The following is a 19,066-nucleotide window of genomic DNA, read 5'->3' on the forward strand; positions in this document are numbered from 1 at the left end:
TGAGACCAAATGTGCAATCTTCACGAATGGCCCGCACTAACTGTGCAAGCATTACATTGGCAGGTTCTGTTTTATGTGGTTGGGATGGTTTTTTGTGTGCTATTGTTCAATGTGTGTTATTTTTTGAAAATTAGAAACCCATTGCAGTTGGTATTATGTAGCAGTAGATACAATTTTTGGAAAACTTGACTCAATTATGTACTAGTAGAGACATTATTTTGAAAAACTTGAGCTATCTGTGTGCTGAGTTACAATGACATATTGTTTGAAGTGATGGATTAGTTCCGTAACCCTTTGATTTTAGCATCCATTGGAATATCCTTGAAGGGTAACCATAAGGTAAACATTAGTAAATATTAGACAAATCATATCCCCACATAGTCATGTAAATGTACAAGTTGACATAGTGATGTCCAACCACAATTATGTACCTAAAAGTCTTTAGATCGAATGAAGGTTGTCTACATTTACATGAAGAACAATTGGAAGTCCTTAAGCAACAATATGAGCTCTTTGCCATGACATGTCTTTGTAGCTTTTCTATGCTTACCTTGTATATGTCATTTGTAGGCATTGATAATGTTTAGTCTCTAAAGATAATCAAAGTCACCTCCAAAGTGCCGAGAGGAACTCAGTATGAAGACTTTGTATAAGTGGATGCTCAAGTATGTGTGGGTTTGTGGATTTGTATGTGTGAGCATACTTTTATAGTATGGTCTATACCCAGTGTTGGGTGCCGAGGATGTCTATGGGGATGTCATAGTAGCTAGTCCTTGCTCTGCGTGATGGAGTTAATGGGTTTCAATCTTAGGAGTGACTATCATGAGATTGAAATTGCACTATGTTGTGTTTTTAGAGGATGAGTTTGGGAATGTTCCTGGATTCATCTAGGTACAAGCTTATGACAAAACTATTACATAGCACAAACTAAGAGAATCAAACAAAGTTGAAGTGTTTGCCATTCAATAGAGCATGCCTCTACATATCTATAATGAGATTCTCATAAGCTTCATGTGAGTATGGCTATCTCCTAAGGTATGAAAAACCCTATCTGTCAACTCTTGCGTGATTCTATGGAGATTTGGAGAAGTTCCGTCTCTACTAAAAATCCATTCAAAGGTTCAAAGAAAGAGAGAGAGAGTTAAGAAATAATAGGGTTGGCTCTCCCTTCAAAGGGTGGAATTTATAAAAAGCCAAAGGTTATTTTTATGTAAAACGGCCTCTTGCATGTAGATAAACCATTCCTCATCACTTTCCAATGACTTTGGTCTTATTTGTTGTATGCACACATTTAGGAATATAAGTTCTTTTCTCTTCCATGAGTTGTCTTGAGTGTTCTCTTGTTTCCTATCATAGTGCCTTTGTGATTGCCACTCCCTCTCCCCCTTCTCCCCTTATTCACTTCCCTCTTCCCTTCCCCTTCCTCTTCTCGTCTCCCCTCCCCCTCCTCTCCTCGTGGAGTCACACTGCAAAAATCTAGAATTGCTTGCGTGACACAAGTGGGCGACAAGTCTTGCATTGCTCCTCACCACAGGAGTTGAGGAGGGAGTGCCCTCAGCATATTGGTGAATTTTCCTACGGCAGTTGAGTAACTCTCAAGACCACACAAATGCATCATGCATGTATGGAGGCCAATTAGTACATTTAGAGTAGCAAAATATCACATTACTACGATTTCACACAAACAAAGCTCAAAAATAAAATGTGCAATTCGAGTTGACCAATGCTAGTGTATAGAGTTTGATCTATATTGGTTTCTGTTTAAATGTTTTTCTTTGTTCTTTCCATAACATGATTTACATTGTTATTCTGATACCAATCTCTATTTCATCCCTTCTATTTTGCTTGCAATAGGTTGCCCCTCTAACAATCTGTAATGTGATCATATGCGGCCCTCTAACACTCCTTAGTAATGTGGATTGGGATCATATATGGCCACCTCCTGTGTTCAAAATGAAATTTAGTTGCAAACACAAGCTACTAGGAAGATCTCAAAATGGAATTTGTTGCCAAGCAACAAAAAAATATCACATTCTTAAGATGGGACTCTCTATCCAAGAAGGATTTTGTTTAGACGTCTCTCAACACCCTATATAAAATCCCTTTAGTACAAAATTTGAGATAATTAAGAACCTCCAATGTATGAACGTCCATTTTACATAAGGGCCTTTATCCTCCTATATTTTAGATACCCCACCTATGTACATACTTTAAAGGATGCTTATAAAGATATCTATTGTATAAACTATACATCACATTTTTATGTAAGAAATCTAACTCCAACCATATCAAACTTTCGAAAATAGTGACCACCATGGTACTATTGAAGAAAGGAGAACAATTTGATGTATCCATTGAATTTGTACAATGGTTTTTTGCTCATCTAAATCTTTGTGTTTTAAAATTGCACCCTACCAAGTCTCTTCTTGAATGACTTTGTATGCTTAAAAATTTGTATCGCTCATTCTCTCCCCATGCACATCTACTTCTTAGTCTGTTTTAAACTCCAAGTCCCTTCTTGAATCGTCTTGTATGCTTCTAAATTTATGTCACTCATTCTCTCCCCATTCACATCTACGATCTCATTTTTCATGTCTATAAATTTGTTTCACTCATTCACTCCCCATTCACATCTATGATCTTGCTTCTCATGCTCTCATGAAATATTGCTCACCTATTATGTTGACCCTTACATGGGAAACTTTCGTACCTTATCCATGCAAGGTCGTTAGATTCAAAGCCCATAGCATTTCTGCCGTAAGTACTAAACTATCGACCCCCCTCATGGGTGAGTGCTCGAGCATTGGCATCGAATGATCCCCTTTCATTTCACAAGAATGAATATTTTATGGATAACATATCATAACTTTTACATACAAACGTCCATCTCAAACTAATGCACAAGGGATATGCAAAGCTTAATACACATTGTATTGTCTTCCAAGAATTATCAAATAATGGTCATGAATTGGAGCTTTGGTTTGGCCTTGATTTATATGTTTATAGTTATGATCCCAAGAGTCGCCATGTGCAAAGTGAGGTGGCATTTATAACCCATGTACCGATTGAGGCTGGCAAGTTTGCAACCTAATCTACTCAGTTGAGCAAGGAAGACTTAGGGGTGAGGAGGTGAGGGATGGATGCACCAACCTTACAATTGGTATCTCTCTATACCACCAATGAGCCTTGATTGAACTTGCCAATATGGGTACCTTGCTTTAGACCCCCTGGTCATAAACCAATCTTTAGTGATTCTTGTCATGAACACAACCTTGAATATTTGATGCTAGGCCACATCCCCAAGGCTCCTTTTTGGCATGTGCCCACTTGTGCCACTAGCCCCCTCCTTGTTACTCCTATCTCCACATTAATTTAGAGGGAGAGGCATATGCCCCTTCAATCTCACCCCATAGGCCAAAACCAACCCGAGTCAATTAATTGACCCACCCACCTTGACACATGCGTGGTCATCCGACCATTTTGAAATATAAGGCCCATGTGCCATGAAGGCATATTACTTCCAGTTGCTAACTGCTGTGTATGGACTTCCAAATGACTTTTGTGATCATTCCATATGACTCGTGCTCAAAAGCACCAACATTGACACAATCTTTTGAGTCGAATGCCATTAATGATGTAAGTAATTTACATCTGATGTAGGTATTTGCTTATGTAGGAGCTTTATGAACTTTTCTTTGATCTAATTTATTTGCATAGTCTTCTTGGTTTGTATTCTAATTAATGACTTACCTTAGCCTTTGTTCAACCTGACATCGTAGTTGTAGTTGCTTGAACTAATGCCTGTTCACTTGATTTTCATACTATTTATGTCCATGTCAATGGACCTTACAACGTTTCTTTGAAACTGAACAATTGAATAAACCTTACATTCTAAACATCGCACCAAAGTGTCTTCATAAAATGACACAAAAATGGCTAGAAATCCCAACAACCATGACTTAATGTAGCCTCATCTTGTCTCACAATGGCACTGAAAATCAATGGCCAAACGGCCTTCCAAAAAAGAGGAGGAAGAAGGGAGAGGCATAGCACTATCAGAGAATAACTTGAACAATTTCCTTCCTCTACAAAAACTAAAATCGAGAGTGAATCAAGAAGACAAAGCCCAGTTAAGGCATGGAGACATGTAGGCCGAAGCTTCACAGCACAAAGGTCTCGTCTTTCATCCTTCCTATAGCAGTGAGTAATCAGTTTCCTGAAGCATGGACAGGAAACACGATTAACCTATTTACAACCTTGTTATCATAATGATGATTAAGACATTGTATTTCTACCAATAAAATATTGTCAAATAAATTGTCACAGTGAGAAGCACAAGTTACCTTTAAAGAAGAGTCCCCCTTATCACAATAAATTCCATTTCATGTGCTCTTATATAAACATTAACAAAGATTCACTGCTCAGTTGCCAGTCTCTTATGTTATTTCTGATAACATTTTTGAAAAACCAGAGGAACAGGGGCACACCGGGCCTTGGCATATATCTGTGTATCAAACACAGAAGGCTTTGGAGGTTATGTCAACATAGAGCAAAGACCTAAATGAAAAGAAAATTAGCAATAATGTATGAGAAGAGTATGCATTAGTTCATTTTCTTATCCTCCCCGTAAACTTGTCACAGAGAGAAGTTGGGGTGTGAGGGGAGACACACACACATGTTCAATTTAAGTCATGGAAAGATGGGAATACAAACAGCGCCTCTCATCCCTTCAAAGCAGATTGCTGTTTGCACTAATATTAAGCTTTTGGCTTATTTCATGTAGAGAAAATAGCCCTCACATGTGACATTTGTAATTGCTCGGAGCATCCACCTTATTGCATGATCTGCACACACGTACTATTCTCAGATACAAGGAAAGATTGCAGTGAAAAAGAAAAAAAGTCATCTATTTATTACTTCCAATCAGCTTTTAAGTCAGTCCAATACCTTATGTGATTAATGGCATTTGGGATGCTGTCAAAAAACCTAGAAGTAGTGCTGCACCAAAAGCCGTATGTAACCGTACACAGTAGTACTTTGCAAGGAATATCTTTTCTTTGTTCTGTCAACAAAAAAAGCAGCATTACACAGTACTTGGTAAAGCCAGAATATGTTTCATACAAAGCGGAACTATTAGTATTACAACGTAAAGATCTTCTCTCCTCATCAATGCGAACTGTACGTTCCTAGAATGTATGTAGGATTTTACGTGCCACTACAGGGTGAGTGTTTTTGTCTGTGCCAGAGAATTCCAGGATCTCCCTGCTAAGATATTCTGTCAAGACATTAAGCAATGCACTTAATTTTTGTTTCTCTTTTTTGTCATGACTTTTTCCTAGTTTGGTTGTCTGTATGTTGGATCTCAATGGGTTCTAGGTTAGTCCTTAGTTGCTCAAGCCGTAAGGTCCTCAGGGTCTGAGGGAACCTAGATCAGCCTTGTGTCAGGCATCGCGCCAGGAATCTGTGCGCTTCCAGATCTGAGGATACAAGTCCATTGGACATGAAAATCCACCTATGGGACGACTGCCACTGACCTCTTGTACAAGGGGTGTTCCAGAGAAGCCCTCACTGAAGCAGGACCTTCCAAGGATTTAAACCTGGTGGAAGGCCTCATAGCACCTCCTTGCACCTCGGGATCAAGATGCCAAGTCCTCCCTGAGTCTGCAATAATTGAATCATTGTCCGCTAAGCCACCCTAGCATAGGTGTTCCACATAACATCCGATCCTATCCATAAGTTGTGCACTAGGCACGTAAGCTAACCCATACAACCCCTATGAAAACACGAGCAGGCGGCCATATACCAGGCTGTAGCCAAAAGAACATCGTTGGCCACGAGGGCCCTGCCTACTAGATAGGGTTTGGCTGAGCTCCAGTATAGAAGCTTGCGCCGAATGCTCTCTAAGACGGGGGTTATCTACTACTAGACTGAAATGTCAATGCCCACATGGCAACCAAGGTATCTCACAGTGTGACAACGCGGAATCCATACAAGGCCCCGAGTAGCCCCCCAATCCTGGATCTTCTCAGTCGCGCTGTGAGAAAACCAACTGATTTAGTCCAGTTGATCTTGGCTCCCGAGGCCTCACAATAAATCTCCAGTGCTCCCCTAACCTCCTTCCAACTCTCCGCTGAGCACTCCACGAAGAGTGCGTGTGGTCAGAAAACTGAGAGTTGAGAAGCTCCTCCTCTTGGCAAAATCCCCACGCGGCCTGCTACCTAAGATCTCAAGAAATAGCCCAAAGCCTCTACCATGAACAAAAATAGGAAGGGACTAAAGACCAACCTTGGCGGACTGAATGGGACAGCACGAAGGGGTCCCCTATGTGACCACCAATGAGCATCTGACTTGGTGCTCTGTGCATGCAAGGCCGCAACCCCTCGAATCCACCGCTCTAAGAAGCCTAGCCTCTGCATGGTGCCCTCCAAAAAGCACCACTCCACCCTGTTGTAGGCCTTCTCAAAATCCAAGAGAAGGATCATGAGAGGTTGTGACTCCTCTTGGGCCCCATCGATTGCCTCTCCAAAAAGAGAATATGTTGTCCAAGATGTTGCGTTGCTAAACAAAACATGTCTGAGTATCGTGGATGATGTTAAATAAGGTGGGGTCGCAATCATAGTCTCAAGACCTTTGCTAAGATATTGTAGGCAGTATCCAGCAAAGAGATCGGTCTCCACTAGCGGATGTCAGATCTATCTCCCCCTCCGGAATCAAATAAATCCACCTCAACTCAGAGAGTGAGGAAGGGAGCCTGAGTCAAAAACCTCTTGAAAAGCCAACCGAAGGGGGGTGTGAGTGAGATTCCAAAAGAAATGAAAAAAGATCAAGGCTAAATCCCACCTCAATTATCCTAAAGTCCCCCATCCAAAGGCCCATCCATACTGCTCTCCCGGTGATGAGCTTGCCCCGGTTGTATAACTCCAAGGAAACCACCTGAAGATACATACTCCTTCACTCCTATCAACTACAGGGGACTAGACCGCAGGCCCCCTCCCTTGGAGGAGGCGGCGATGACTACTATCTACTACTGAAAACATATGCTCCTGGATCAAGAGGAAGTCCACTGCAGAGTATCAAGGCGTATGGCTGCTGACGTGCATGATCGTGGAGCCCGTGCATGTTCCAAATCACCATGGTCCAATTCATGGGGAGGCCGACCGGGGGGGGGGGGGGTATACAACGACCTCAAACTTCTGCAACTTCAAGGGGGCTTGCAGGGAGAGTAATCTGTATCCATGCGCCATCGTACTAGCAGCATCACCGGCTCTACTCCAATCTTCAAAGCCCACTACATCGTGAAAGAACCTCTACCCCAAGCCTGCTATGCATGGTGGGAGATGTAGGAACTGCTGTTTAATTCTCCTTTTAATTCTCCTGTAGTTGATTAATTTAAAAAACGGTGGTTTGGCTGGGCATTTGTGGAGTCTCTTTCTCGCTCCTCCACCCTTGCTTCTGTGGACATGGTAGTCGGCCGTAAATCTCAAAATTTCCCCAATAAAATCAGACAGCCAATGCTTAACTAAATAATGTCCAACCTCACTTAAGTCCACTGTATTTGCAAATGACTGAATAGTCCCAAAAGAATGGACAGCAATTCTGAGAGACTGCACTCAGTCCTTCACCGAAGAAGGGTATTGTCGAACTGTCTGAACTGATTTCTTAGTAATTGTATCTAAGCTTAATAGGCCGTGCATAAGTAACGTTTATTCACTCTCTATTAGGGCTGGTGTAGTAGAAATCAGAGCTATTCTTTTTCAGAATACACCACCTTCAGTCACACTGAACTGGAAAAAGTCCAGATAATTGCAGAATTTTCCAAATTCTGAGGCAACTTTACTGCAGAAAAGAAAAGCCTTTAAAGCAAGTCGAGAATCTGCAGAACAGCAGCATAAAGGACCACTAAATGTGTGGGAGCTCCAAACTGAGAACAGCAGGTCCAAAACAGTAGGCAGAATCTTTGAAACCATAGTAAACCCTGTAGCAGCTGTCGGTTGATGGAAAAACCCTACAAACGGGTCTAAACTCCTGAAGCAGCTGGCAAAACTCTACAAATAGCTCTGAAAACCCTGTAGCAGCTGGCAAAGCCCTAAAAACAGGTCTGCAAACCCGTAGCAGCCACCAAAACCTAGAAAACGGGTCTGAAACAGCTGCAAACAGCACGCATTTAGGTCGCAGATGGTGGTGGCTGGCTTAAAATAGTTCAACCAGCTCTAGAAGCTTGAAACCACCAAAACACTTGGAGCCTGTTAAAAAACAGGTACAGCAGGTCAAATTTTACACAGGCAGGCCCAAAAAATCGTCCGGTAGCATTGTACAGGCTTGTAGTAGAGGTGGCCTGACAAGGAACTCAAAAAATAGCAGCAGCTGATGCAAAGAGGGCTGGACAAAAAGTTTCCTTGCGATGAAAGTGTAGGTTCTCGCTATAGAAGTGCTCCCAAAGGCTTGGGCAAGCACAAGGAGGTGCAGGGCACCTGCTCTAATACCAATGTGAGAAATGAGGGGAGGATTGAGAGTGGAGTGAGAAGTTGTGAAGAAAAACGAGACCTGAATTTGCAAGAATAAAAGAGTGGAAAAGTACACAAGCAACCCACACTAGGGTTAGAACCGACACACATCTAAACTCAACCATAAACTATGGTTAGAGGAAAAACCTTAGATAAGGAAAACATTACCCCTAACCCTTCTAACTAATTATTACATTGGCTGCTGCCTTTAATATTTACTGTTTCCAACAAAAATAATGCACTTGATAGTACAGCCAAAACTCCATGTACAGATGTATGACATTCAGTGCAGAACTGTTTCAACAGTACCACCACCTGCTGAAAGCTCAAGAAAGGTGGCACCCCTATGGACACTATATGCTCTAGCTAATGGTGTAGAAATCTTTCCTACTCTCCATGGGCTTCTGCAGCTGCTCAAAGATGAGCTCCTACTGCCTGATATGATCACTATCTATGCATCCCCAGTTGCTCTCCAACAGGTTGTTGGTATCTACATTGGATTGCAATATCACATATGCATCCCATTTGCTCTCCAACTATGTGCTGGTCTGCACATCGGATACCCTTGAAGACTGCTTGGCAGTGCAAAATGCCTCCCCAAGGCAGGGATTTAATAGGGCACAAGGCCATCAAAATGCCTGCCTGATCAGGTTGAATGCTGCCTAAATTGGCTGGGACTGGCCTTCTTCTGCTGACCTGGTGGCCTCCCCTGCCAGACCCTGTAGCTCTAGGCTGCTGCCAACAACAACCAGCCTTGCTGGCCTATATAAGGCTCCATTGCAGGAGCCTTTGGGCTGAGCCCCAGCCAATGTGCCCTATGTAGAGTTCTTTCACCTCTGTCACTCGAGATATTCTGCCCAAGCCTCCATGGTAGTAGCGACACTTCCCCACAGAACTGAGAACCCACGGTGCTTTATGTTTATCCGTCGCCCAAAGTCCTTTCCCCAGCCCGCATCTTCTACTACAGCCAAGTCTTTACAAGACTTCAGTAAGCGCTGACTGTACCACAGAGTTCGTCATCACGGAGCACCTGGAATCCATCTATGCCAAGCATGCAGTCGAAATTCCTCATCCCGTCACGTACGTAGACCTTCACACAGCCTTTTGCTTATGCACACCCTCTCTTTCATCTACTAGACTCTCCAAATCTGGTCGTCCAGCCTTCTCTTCAAGGAGCCCCCCCTTGCATCGTAGATCCTTCCAGCGTAAAACCGAATCAGCTCCCAGCCGCCATCTTCACGTAGCTCCAGCTCGCAGTCCAGAAGCTTCGCTTCATCCTTTCACGTGGCCACCTTGCATGAGCAGGATGCCTTCCCAATCAGTCCAGCCACCTCAGCCTAATTTGCCACCTCATCAATGATATTTTACCACTCCCATTTAAAAAATACAAATATACCCCCAAGGCACATTAAATGCACATTTTGGACCTTTAGTCACACAATTCCCACACACATTAGCATGCACATTAAAGCTTGCATGCACCCCTGTACACACACATGAAAAGCCCCTTGACGTGGGCACCAAAACATGTCAAATTCCCGTAGCATGCAAGTGCACATTGACTCAGAAAAATAAAATAAAGAAACCCTTCATGACTTGATTTACATGACCCCAAAAACATTTCACTTGACCACACACTAGACACCCTTGCTCTGGAAGTCTAGTACAACCACATTGCATTTCATCATTTCCCATGAAGTCCTTGCAAAACATACTTTATTGTCTCAAAAAACTATACATTAGTCCATCATGCTTGTGAAAGAAAAATCCACAAATGCCAAAAGCCCACACCTACCCTAGATGTGTGCAACTATGTGCCTACCCACAGCTATATACAGTGCTCAAAAACTTGATACAAATTTTGTCCTATCAACGCCTGCACCACCATTGAACCAATTGAACCATCAAGCTTGACCATACTCAATCCTACAACACATTTAACACACATTGACAATCATTGGACAGAGTTGTCCCACTTGGAAATCTGTTTCCTCATACATAGATCCATGCCTCAAACATTTTTTAAACAGACTTGTTTGGCTCACACATCCTCAAGATATGTCACAGGGAGCTAACCCTTCTCCACACTTTCCTCATAAAAAGGGACAAAGGTTTGGCTCACATTGCCCCCTAAATGAGCTTTACATGATGGAATTTACCTAGCATGTTAAAGCCCATTCCTATTTCTCAAGCGAAATTATATAAATATATATACATATAACATATATATATACATACATATATATATACATTTGTATATGTATATGTATATATGTATGTATATATATCTACATCTGTATATGTATATGTATATGTATATATATATCTACATCTGTATGTATATATATATATATATATATAGATCTACATCTGTATGTATATATATGTAGATGTATATACATGTATATATATATATATATATACATATATATATATATATATATATATACATGTATATGTATATATATGTAGATGTATATACATGTATATATATATATATATATATACATATATATATATATATATACATGTATATGTATATATATGTAGATGTATATACATGTATATATATATATATATATTTATATATACATGTATATATATATATATATATATATATACATATATACATGTATATATATGTATATATATATATATATATATATATACATATATACATGTATATATATGTATATATACATATATACATGTATATATATGTATATATACATATATACATGTATATATATATATACATCTACATATATATATATGTAGATGTATATATATATATACATGTATACATATATACATGTATATATGTATACATGTATATACATCTACATATATATACATGTACACGTACATGTATACATGTATATACATGTATGTATATGTATACATGTATATATGTATGTATGTATATATGTATATATATATATATTATATATATACATATATACATACATACATATATACATGTATACATATACATACATGTATATACATGTATACATGTACGTGTACATGTATATATATGTATATGTATGTATATGTATACATGTATATATATATATATATATATATATATATATATATATATACATGTACATGTACATGTACATGTACATGTATATATATATAAGAAAAACATACTCTAACATAAAAATTTGTAACTTAACCAACCTAGCATAACCAAACTAACGTGAATAAACTCACATAACGAGCTAGATTTCATAAAGTAATATCGATCAACTTTACCACATATATGAATAAATGGAAGTAAAATAGTGTATGGTTTCAAATGAATACCACGTTCACACACACACACACACACACACACACACACAGCCATCCTCCAATCTCCCCATTTTACAAAGCTAAATTTTTTTAAATTTGCTCCACTTCCATTCTCCCATTGCAAAGGGGGAATGGCACCAGTGCCACGAACAAAATACGCATGTGGACTTATCTGTTGGGGATGAAACTTTGCATGGTGCTTAATCTACCCTATATATATATATATATATATATATACATGTATACATGTACATATACATATATACATGTATATACATATACATACATATACATATATATACATGTACATGTATATATGTATATATATACATGTACATGTATACATGTACATATACATATATACATGTATATACATATACATACATATACATATATATACATGTATATGTACATGTATATATGTATATATATACATGTACATGTATACATGTATACATATATATATATATATAATGTTAATCATATTGAAGCCGAGTGCCCACATATACATATATATATATATGTATATATATGTATATGTACATGTGTATATATATATATATGTATGCATGTATACATGTATACATGTACATGTACATGTATATGTATATGTATACATGTATATATATACATGTACATGAACATGTATATACATGTACATGTATACATGTATATATATATACATGTATACATGTACATGTATACATATATATGTATATATATATATACATGTATACATGTATATATATTTATGTATACATGTATATATGTATACATAAATATATATACATGTACATGTATATACATATACATATATATATATATATATATACATGTATACATGTTACATGTATACATATGCATGTACATGTATATGTATACATGTATATATATATATGTATATGTGGGCACTCGGCTTCAATATGATTAACATTATAGAAGTAATACCAAATTTGTAAAGGACCTTGATTTTTGTCCTTACCATTCTTACCTTTGCCTTTACCCTACTCACGTTTTGGTGGTTGTGACCCCTTAGTATTTGACTTAGGTGCAACTTGAATCACCTCTGGCATCTTCTTCTTGGCATACAAACAGTTGGACTCATCATGCCCATATTTGAAACAAGTCCCATAGTATCTTGTTATGCAATCATTCTTTGTGGATCTCGACCTAGAACATCCGTTACGTCATTTTTCTTCTTGGCATGGCTTTTCTCTAAAGCTCATCTCTTTTGGATCCTTTTCAAGCATTGAATTGAACTTGTCACGGTTTGTCAAGGCGTCTTTATTGTCACTCACCTCAATATTTTCTTGGTCTTCTTCTTGGTAGGTGCACTTTTCTCTACTGCAATAGTTCTTCATATGTCTTTGTTGGGTTGACTATTTTTAGAGATTCAAGGTCGATTTGAATATGGCCTATAATTAGCCATGCTCGTAATGACTTATTGTCTAGTGGGGTACTAAGTTGATTGGTTAGAGCTCACATTCTCAACATAAAGTCTTGTTATTGTCAATGGAAAAGTAATTGTTCAAAATGTTATAATTATACCAATTCTACATCATCAAGATATAAAATTGGTGCTCCATGATTTTTAATTGCTATTTTGCCTTCCTGTAAAAGCCATTCTACTACTTCCTCTCTCATGGAATGATAATCCTTGTCACTTCCAGTGGCATTTGAACCTTTTGTCTTAAATCCTTGTCACTTCTAGTGGCATTTGAACCTTTTGTTTTACTCTTTACACAATTCCAAACAAGTTTTAATTGGCTATACATCTCATCTATAGTTCTAGCTCCAATGAATTTCATGACTATCGTTTCTTGATTAACTACATCCAACTTGCTCCCTGCAACAAATGACGAAGTAAAGTAAATCCAAATTCAATGCAAGTCTAAATATCTTAATTTATCCTTATAATGAGAAGAATAATAATTTCAATTTAAAAAACCACCGGCATGAGGCAAATGAGAAAACAATAACGGCTTCAACCCATGGCCAAGCCACAACACCTAAGGGTCACGGTGAATATCCCAACCCATGGGTGCAGAAACAAGGTCTCACCAAGGCTTAGAAATCCGTACGAAAGGGCCACAAGCAGTGTGAGTAGAAGCTCAAGGCAAGCAAGAGTGTTGATACCATTCATCCAAGACATGAGATAAACACTTGAGCCTTAAAAGCATTGCAAATACATGAAGTGGTAGATGAAGAAGGTGTGCCATGCCCTTCAACAGAGGGATCCACCCTAATGCAACGGATGTTTGAAGAAGACCCCGCCTTGCCAACAACTAAAGGAGGATGACAACATGTCCTTATATGGCATAGACGAGTCAAAATCAATAGGCACGGAATCTATCACTGGTCCTCAAGACATTGTAGGATTAGCCTCATTCCCGTCCACTGAGATCAAGATGCCCATCACGACAATATTATAGGGTAATCCTACTCTATGGAGAGACCTCTCGGATTGGATGAATGGGCAAATAGTGACACCCCGGCCCACAAATCCTGATAATGATGAATCTCCCAATCATGCTCAAGACCTTCCAAGGGTGCCAGTCAACAAATTGGGCCAATATTTTGAGAGTGATGACAGGAATGCACTGTTACCCATCTCCTTCTGTGATAAGAAAGCTATGGAAATCTTACACGGTGTGTGGATAAAAATGAAAAAAATGTTTTTTACTTGTTGCATGTTGATGGGTGAGTGCATAGCTATGTATATAGCTAGTTGGTTGTGGAAATGAGCTATGGATACTCTCATAAAAGACTCCACATTGATGATATACTTTCTTGAGATGGCAGATGCTTCTCCAAGGACTTCTGGGAGATAATGAAGTGCAGTGTGGGTGCATCAGACACTCCAGAGCAATTGGTGTGGAATGACATGCTTTTCATTGCCGTCCTGTGTCCTGTGTTTATCTTGCCATGAGTGATTTTTGATTTGTTGCAAGTTGTGGGAACATCCATGTCATGGCCTGTGGGCTTCACGGACGTGCGGTTATATGTGGCAATCAAGCAATAAAAATGTGCTAGAAGATTATGTGCAAATGTGTTGTGCCGAAGGTTGGAATATAGGCACCTTGGTCTAAGGTTGAAAGAGTGGGAGAGTGGTGAAAAAGCAAAAGGTGACGTGGCTATAATCAAAAAAGCAGGAGGCCATGCAACGTGCTACGTAGAAGAGGAGGTTCTAGATCGTGAGAGCTGGCATGAATGTGGAGATGGCGGCTGGCCGAAAGGAGGAAGGGTCTGGACTTCACGTGGAGAAGGAGGCTTGGAGGGTCATAGAACAGGAGGAGGGGAGGATACGGGAGCTTGGTAAGCTCTGTGAGCTTAGTGAGCTTCATGAGCTGTAGAAGGAGGGAGAAGCTGCAGTGATACGGGAGGAGGGGAGCTCAGCGAATTGGATGACGCTGGGAAGAGGCGAGAGCTCTCTATGCGGCGGAGGGGGATCCCTCATTGCTTGCTGGTGGAGAGTCCTGGTCAAGGGGGCTGTTGGTGGGAGGTGCTGCTGCGTGTGTGAAGGATAGACTACGAGGATATTGGAGAAAGCAAAAGGACCAGCAAAAGTGAAAGGAGGGTGTGGAAGGAGGCGACAGCAATGTTTATGAGGGAGGAGCTCTGGAAGAGTGCAGGACGCTGCTGGTTATCTTGTTGAGGGAGCTTCGTGAGCTCTGTGGGCGAAGGGAGGACCACAAATGAGGAGGACCGTAAGCTTGGAGTTGAGCTTGTGGAGGATCGCAATAGGCTAATGGGAAGAAGCGATGAGTGAGAGAGATCTTGCTTGAGGGATGGTCTGGTCGGGAGCTTTAGGATAGAGATGAGTGCTTCGTGAGCAAGAGAGTAGTTGAAACAGTGATATTTCCATGAAGGTTTGGGGTGACGAGTTTTTGGAGGCGACACTACCACGCCAGAGAACCTTGGCAACGAGTGCGTGTGCGCCAAGATTTATGAGGAGGAGCTGCGTAACGGCAGCTATCTTTGCATATAGAAGAAGGCGATGGGTACAGCTGTGGGGATCTCGATAGTTGAGGAGCTCCACTTATGGCGAGCTGTGTTTCGGTTGGAAGGACGTCAATTGCATGGCTGGGGGCTTTTTGGATTGAAGGAGCTTGACGACTACGCAGGTCTAGAGATTCATGGAGGATAGCGGAGGTCATGTATGAGCAGGAGAACTTTGCGAGCAAGAGGACAATTGTGGAATGAAGGGATCCAAGATAGGGGCGGTGTTCTCTACTAGGAGGTTGGAGGATCATGGGTAATGCGGGTACTCTGTGAGAAGAAAAGAAACCGTGTGAGTTGGGTATTATCATGTGAAGAATAATGGCAACCCAGGGATCTCGCTGAAGAGGTTGACGGTAGCTTTGGAGGGAGCTTCTTGATTTGGGTGGCTGTCTACTGTGTAAAGGGAGACCCTGCTGTAGCAAGCCGGAGTGTTTGGCTGGCTCTTGGTAACAAAGCATGATCATTGTAGCTGCTTTTGAAGGAACAATATATGTCTCGCTGTAGGTTGTGGATTGGAAGCATGAAGCTGAATGCTTTCTAAGTTGTTGAGGGAAGAAGTCTATTCATGTTGGGCTGTGTAGTCCAGTGGGCTTCTTTCTGAGGTTGTCTCGTCTCTGGAGAAAATGTATCCAAGTGTGAGTTGTCTCAGAAGGTCTATAGAGAGAAGAATGTTGAATGGATGCCTTTTGCCTTGTGATTGTGTTGTTCGGGTGTTTTAAACGTGGATAAGGGTGGCTGTGAAGGCGGGTTAGGCTCTACTATTTTTGTCCATCCACGTTTTGGTGCCTCCACGGAGGAAGTTCACTTCAGTTTACAAGATTGGAGGAGCAGGTGTTCTGAGACGTGTTGCAAGCAATGGGAAGAAATCCACACATGAGAGTGATACAGTGTGAGTGGTGTGGAGAATGTGGTCACAGGAAGGATAGATGTATTGAAGTCCAGCTAAGTGTGATCCGCGACTCCGAGCCAGAGTGTAGAGAGCTTTGAAAGTGCTTGCCCGCAGGAAAAAGAATGCTCTTCGGATGCAGAAAGCTTCTTCAGTAGTGTATTTGTTTTGTTGCCTTCTAGCTTTGTTGTGGTTGAGAAAGCCAGGGTGTGTGACAGTTGAAAGATTGTGAGGATGGCACAAGACTTTCCAGAGTTTTGGGGGATGCCATATGAGAATGCAGTGAGATTCTTGGAAAAGATGGAATTTACAGCACTGATGAAGGATAGGGCAACCCCTGAGATTTTGTTTCAAATCATGAATTATTGTTTGCAGGGAGATGCAAAAGCATGGTTACAGACTCAAGTGGCTACCTTCAGGACTACTCATCCTCAGCATCAAAATCCGGAGTATACAGTGGTGAGGGCAGCTTTTCTTGCACGGTTTGCACAACCCAGGAGTCCGAATGAAGTATGGAAGGAGTTGTGCAAAATTCAGCAAAAGGATAGTCAGGATGTGGATCCGTATTTGATAGAGTTTGGTAGACTGTGGAGTCTATGGTGTGAGGCTTTGACTCCTGAAGTACCCCGGCAGATGATAAAGAGAGACCGGTTTGTGGCTGGTCTGGAGCCTTCACTCCGTTTGAAGGTGGAGCTGAAGAATATTGATAGTTTTGGGGATGCAGTCAGAGTGGCCAGGGAGAAGGAATGGAAAGTCAAGAGATTGAGGCAGCTTGGCTGAGGAGACAGTCACAGATGAAGAGAGATTTTTTGAGTGAGACAAAGGAAGAGACCATCTCATCAGAGGAAGAGAGTCAGTTGTCTTCACTGTTGAAGGAACCGGATGCATATAGAGTTGATGATGTAGGGGAGCTGGAAATCATTACACTTATGAATGGAGGCTTGTCAGTTGCTATGGAGGAGGGTGTTGCTCAACCCATTCTGTGTGGGGTGGCAGAGGAGAGCCCGAAAGAAGGGGTTGATGCCACAGATGGCAGAAATGTTGAGAGCCCATTAATGGCATCTAAGGATAAGTCTGTGTGTGTAGATGATGATCATGCTCCAGTGTTGTGTGGTGATGATGTGCATATGATGGCTGAATGCAATCAGCTTGTGGTTGACACTGTGATTGTGCATACCGATGAGGCTGAGATTTTAAGTTCAGCAAGTGAGGAAGAGAGGTGTGAAAATAGTAGTGAAGATGAGAGCTCAATCATGTCGGAGAGAGATGAAGCTGATGTGGCTATTGCTGATAAAGTAAAAGACCTGCAGTTAAAACACTTAGTTTGGGTGGGACCAGCAAGTGTTGATTGTGTGCATGTGGACTATGATGTGAATGATGAGGTTAAGATTCAGTGTTTACAAGATGATGGTGATTCAGAGGATGAGCTAGATTGCACTCTTGATGATGCACTGGGTGATATGTTAGCATTGATCTCTTCAGAAGAGAATGAAAACACCAGTATGCATGTTGAGCTGGATGGCAGTGATAGTGTGGTTGATGATCAGCTAGATGCTTTACTTGATGATACCCTCATGGATTTTGCATGTGTGGTTGGCAATGACAAGGAAGAGTGTGCTGATATATTTGAGCATTCTACACATGGGAAGGATGTCATTTTGCTCCTGGGTGATCTTGATAATTCATGTGATGGGTTAAGTTTTGCAGCTTTCAAGGTTGAGGCAATAGGGTATGCTGAGAAGTCCCTAATCACAGATTATGAGTTGGTTGTGCCCGTGAGATCTGTGTGTGAGGTAGTGACCTCAAAAGATGTGACTCATGAGAAGAGGAGCAAGACTCATGATATAAGTATGATGGCTAATGGCCAGTGGAGTGGTGTAATGTCTTGGCAGGATAAGTTATGGAATCTTGGAGGCTTAGTGAAGATGTGGGTATATGGAAGGAGCTGGTTGCTACATCAATTTGGTGTGTTGTTGATTCCCTTTGATCCAGGTGGATGGTGGATTATGCATATCTGGCAATGGAGGATTCAGAGTTATCCTTCTGATCCGGGAGGAGGAAAGCAGAGGCATAGAGTACAAGCTTGCTTTGTTTTTGATCCAGGTGGTTTGCTGATGTTTTTCTTTAGCTGCTGGACATGAATGTCACAGCAGAAGAGTAGGGGTTGCTAGAGATGTGTGGATAAAAATGAAAAAAAATGTTTTTTACTTGTTGCATGTTGATGGGTGAGTGCATAGCTATGTATATAGCTAGTTGGTTGTGGAAATGAGCTATGGATACTCTCATAAAAGACTCCACATTGATGATATACTTTCTTGAGATGGCAAATGCTTCTCCAAGGACTTCTCGGAGATAATGAAGTGCAGTGTGGGTG

At 40.8% G+C, this 19,066-nt stretch overlaps 1 protein-coding gene across 3 annotated transcripts in view; it reads right to left on the reverse strand.

Moving 5' to 3' along the window:
* Positions 1–3,861: 3,861 nt before the first annotated feature.
* ABC4 (UbiA prenyltransferase family protein) overlaps positions 3,862–19,066 on the reverse strand; it is a 69,632-nt gene continuing 54,427 nt past the window's right edge. Inside the window, exons 10-13 of one of the 3 annotated variants that reach the window (XM_087386129.1) lie at positions 4,948–5,062; positions 4,719–4,844; positions 4,344–4,504; positions 3,864–4,216 (exon numbers count right to left, since the gene is read on the reverse strand). In XM_087386129.1, coding sequence (XP_087242255.1) covers positions 4,949–5,062 — 114 coding nt within the window. In that variant the 3' untranslated portion in view covers positions 3,864–4,216; positions 4,344–4,504; positions 4,719–4,844; position 4,948. Of the gene's footprint in view, positions 4,217–4,343; positions 4,845–4,947; positions 5,063–19,066 lie in introns of all 3 variants that reach the window. The other 2 variants (XM_087386128.1, XM_087386127.1) reach the window with 2 other exon arrangements.

This window comes from Dipteris shenzhenensis, chromosome 15 (assembly GCF_047967505.1).
Source record: "Dipteris shenzhenensis isolate YYH24624 ecotype China chromosome 15, Dip_SZ_1.0, whole genome shotgun sequence".
NCBI classification, from domain to species: Eukaryota; Viridiplantae; Streptophyta; class Polypodiopsida; order Gleicheniales; family Dipteridaceae; genus Dipteris; species Dipteris shenzhenensis.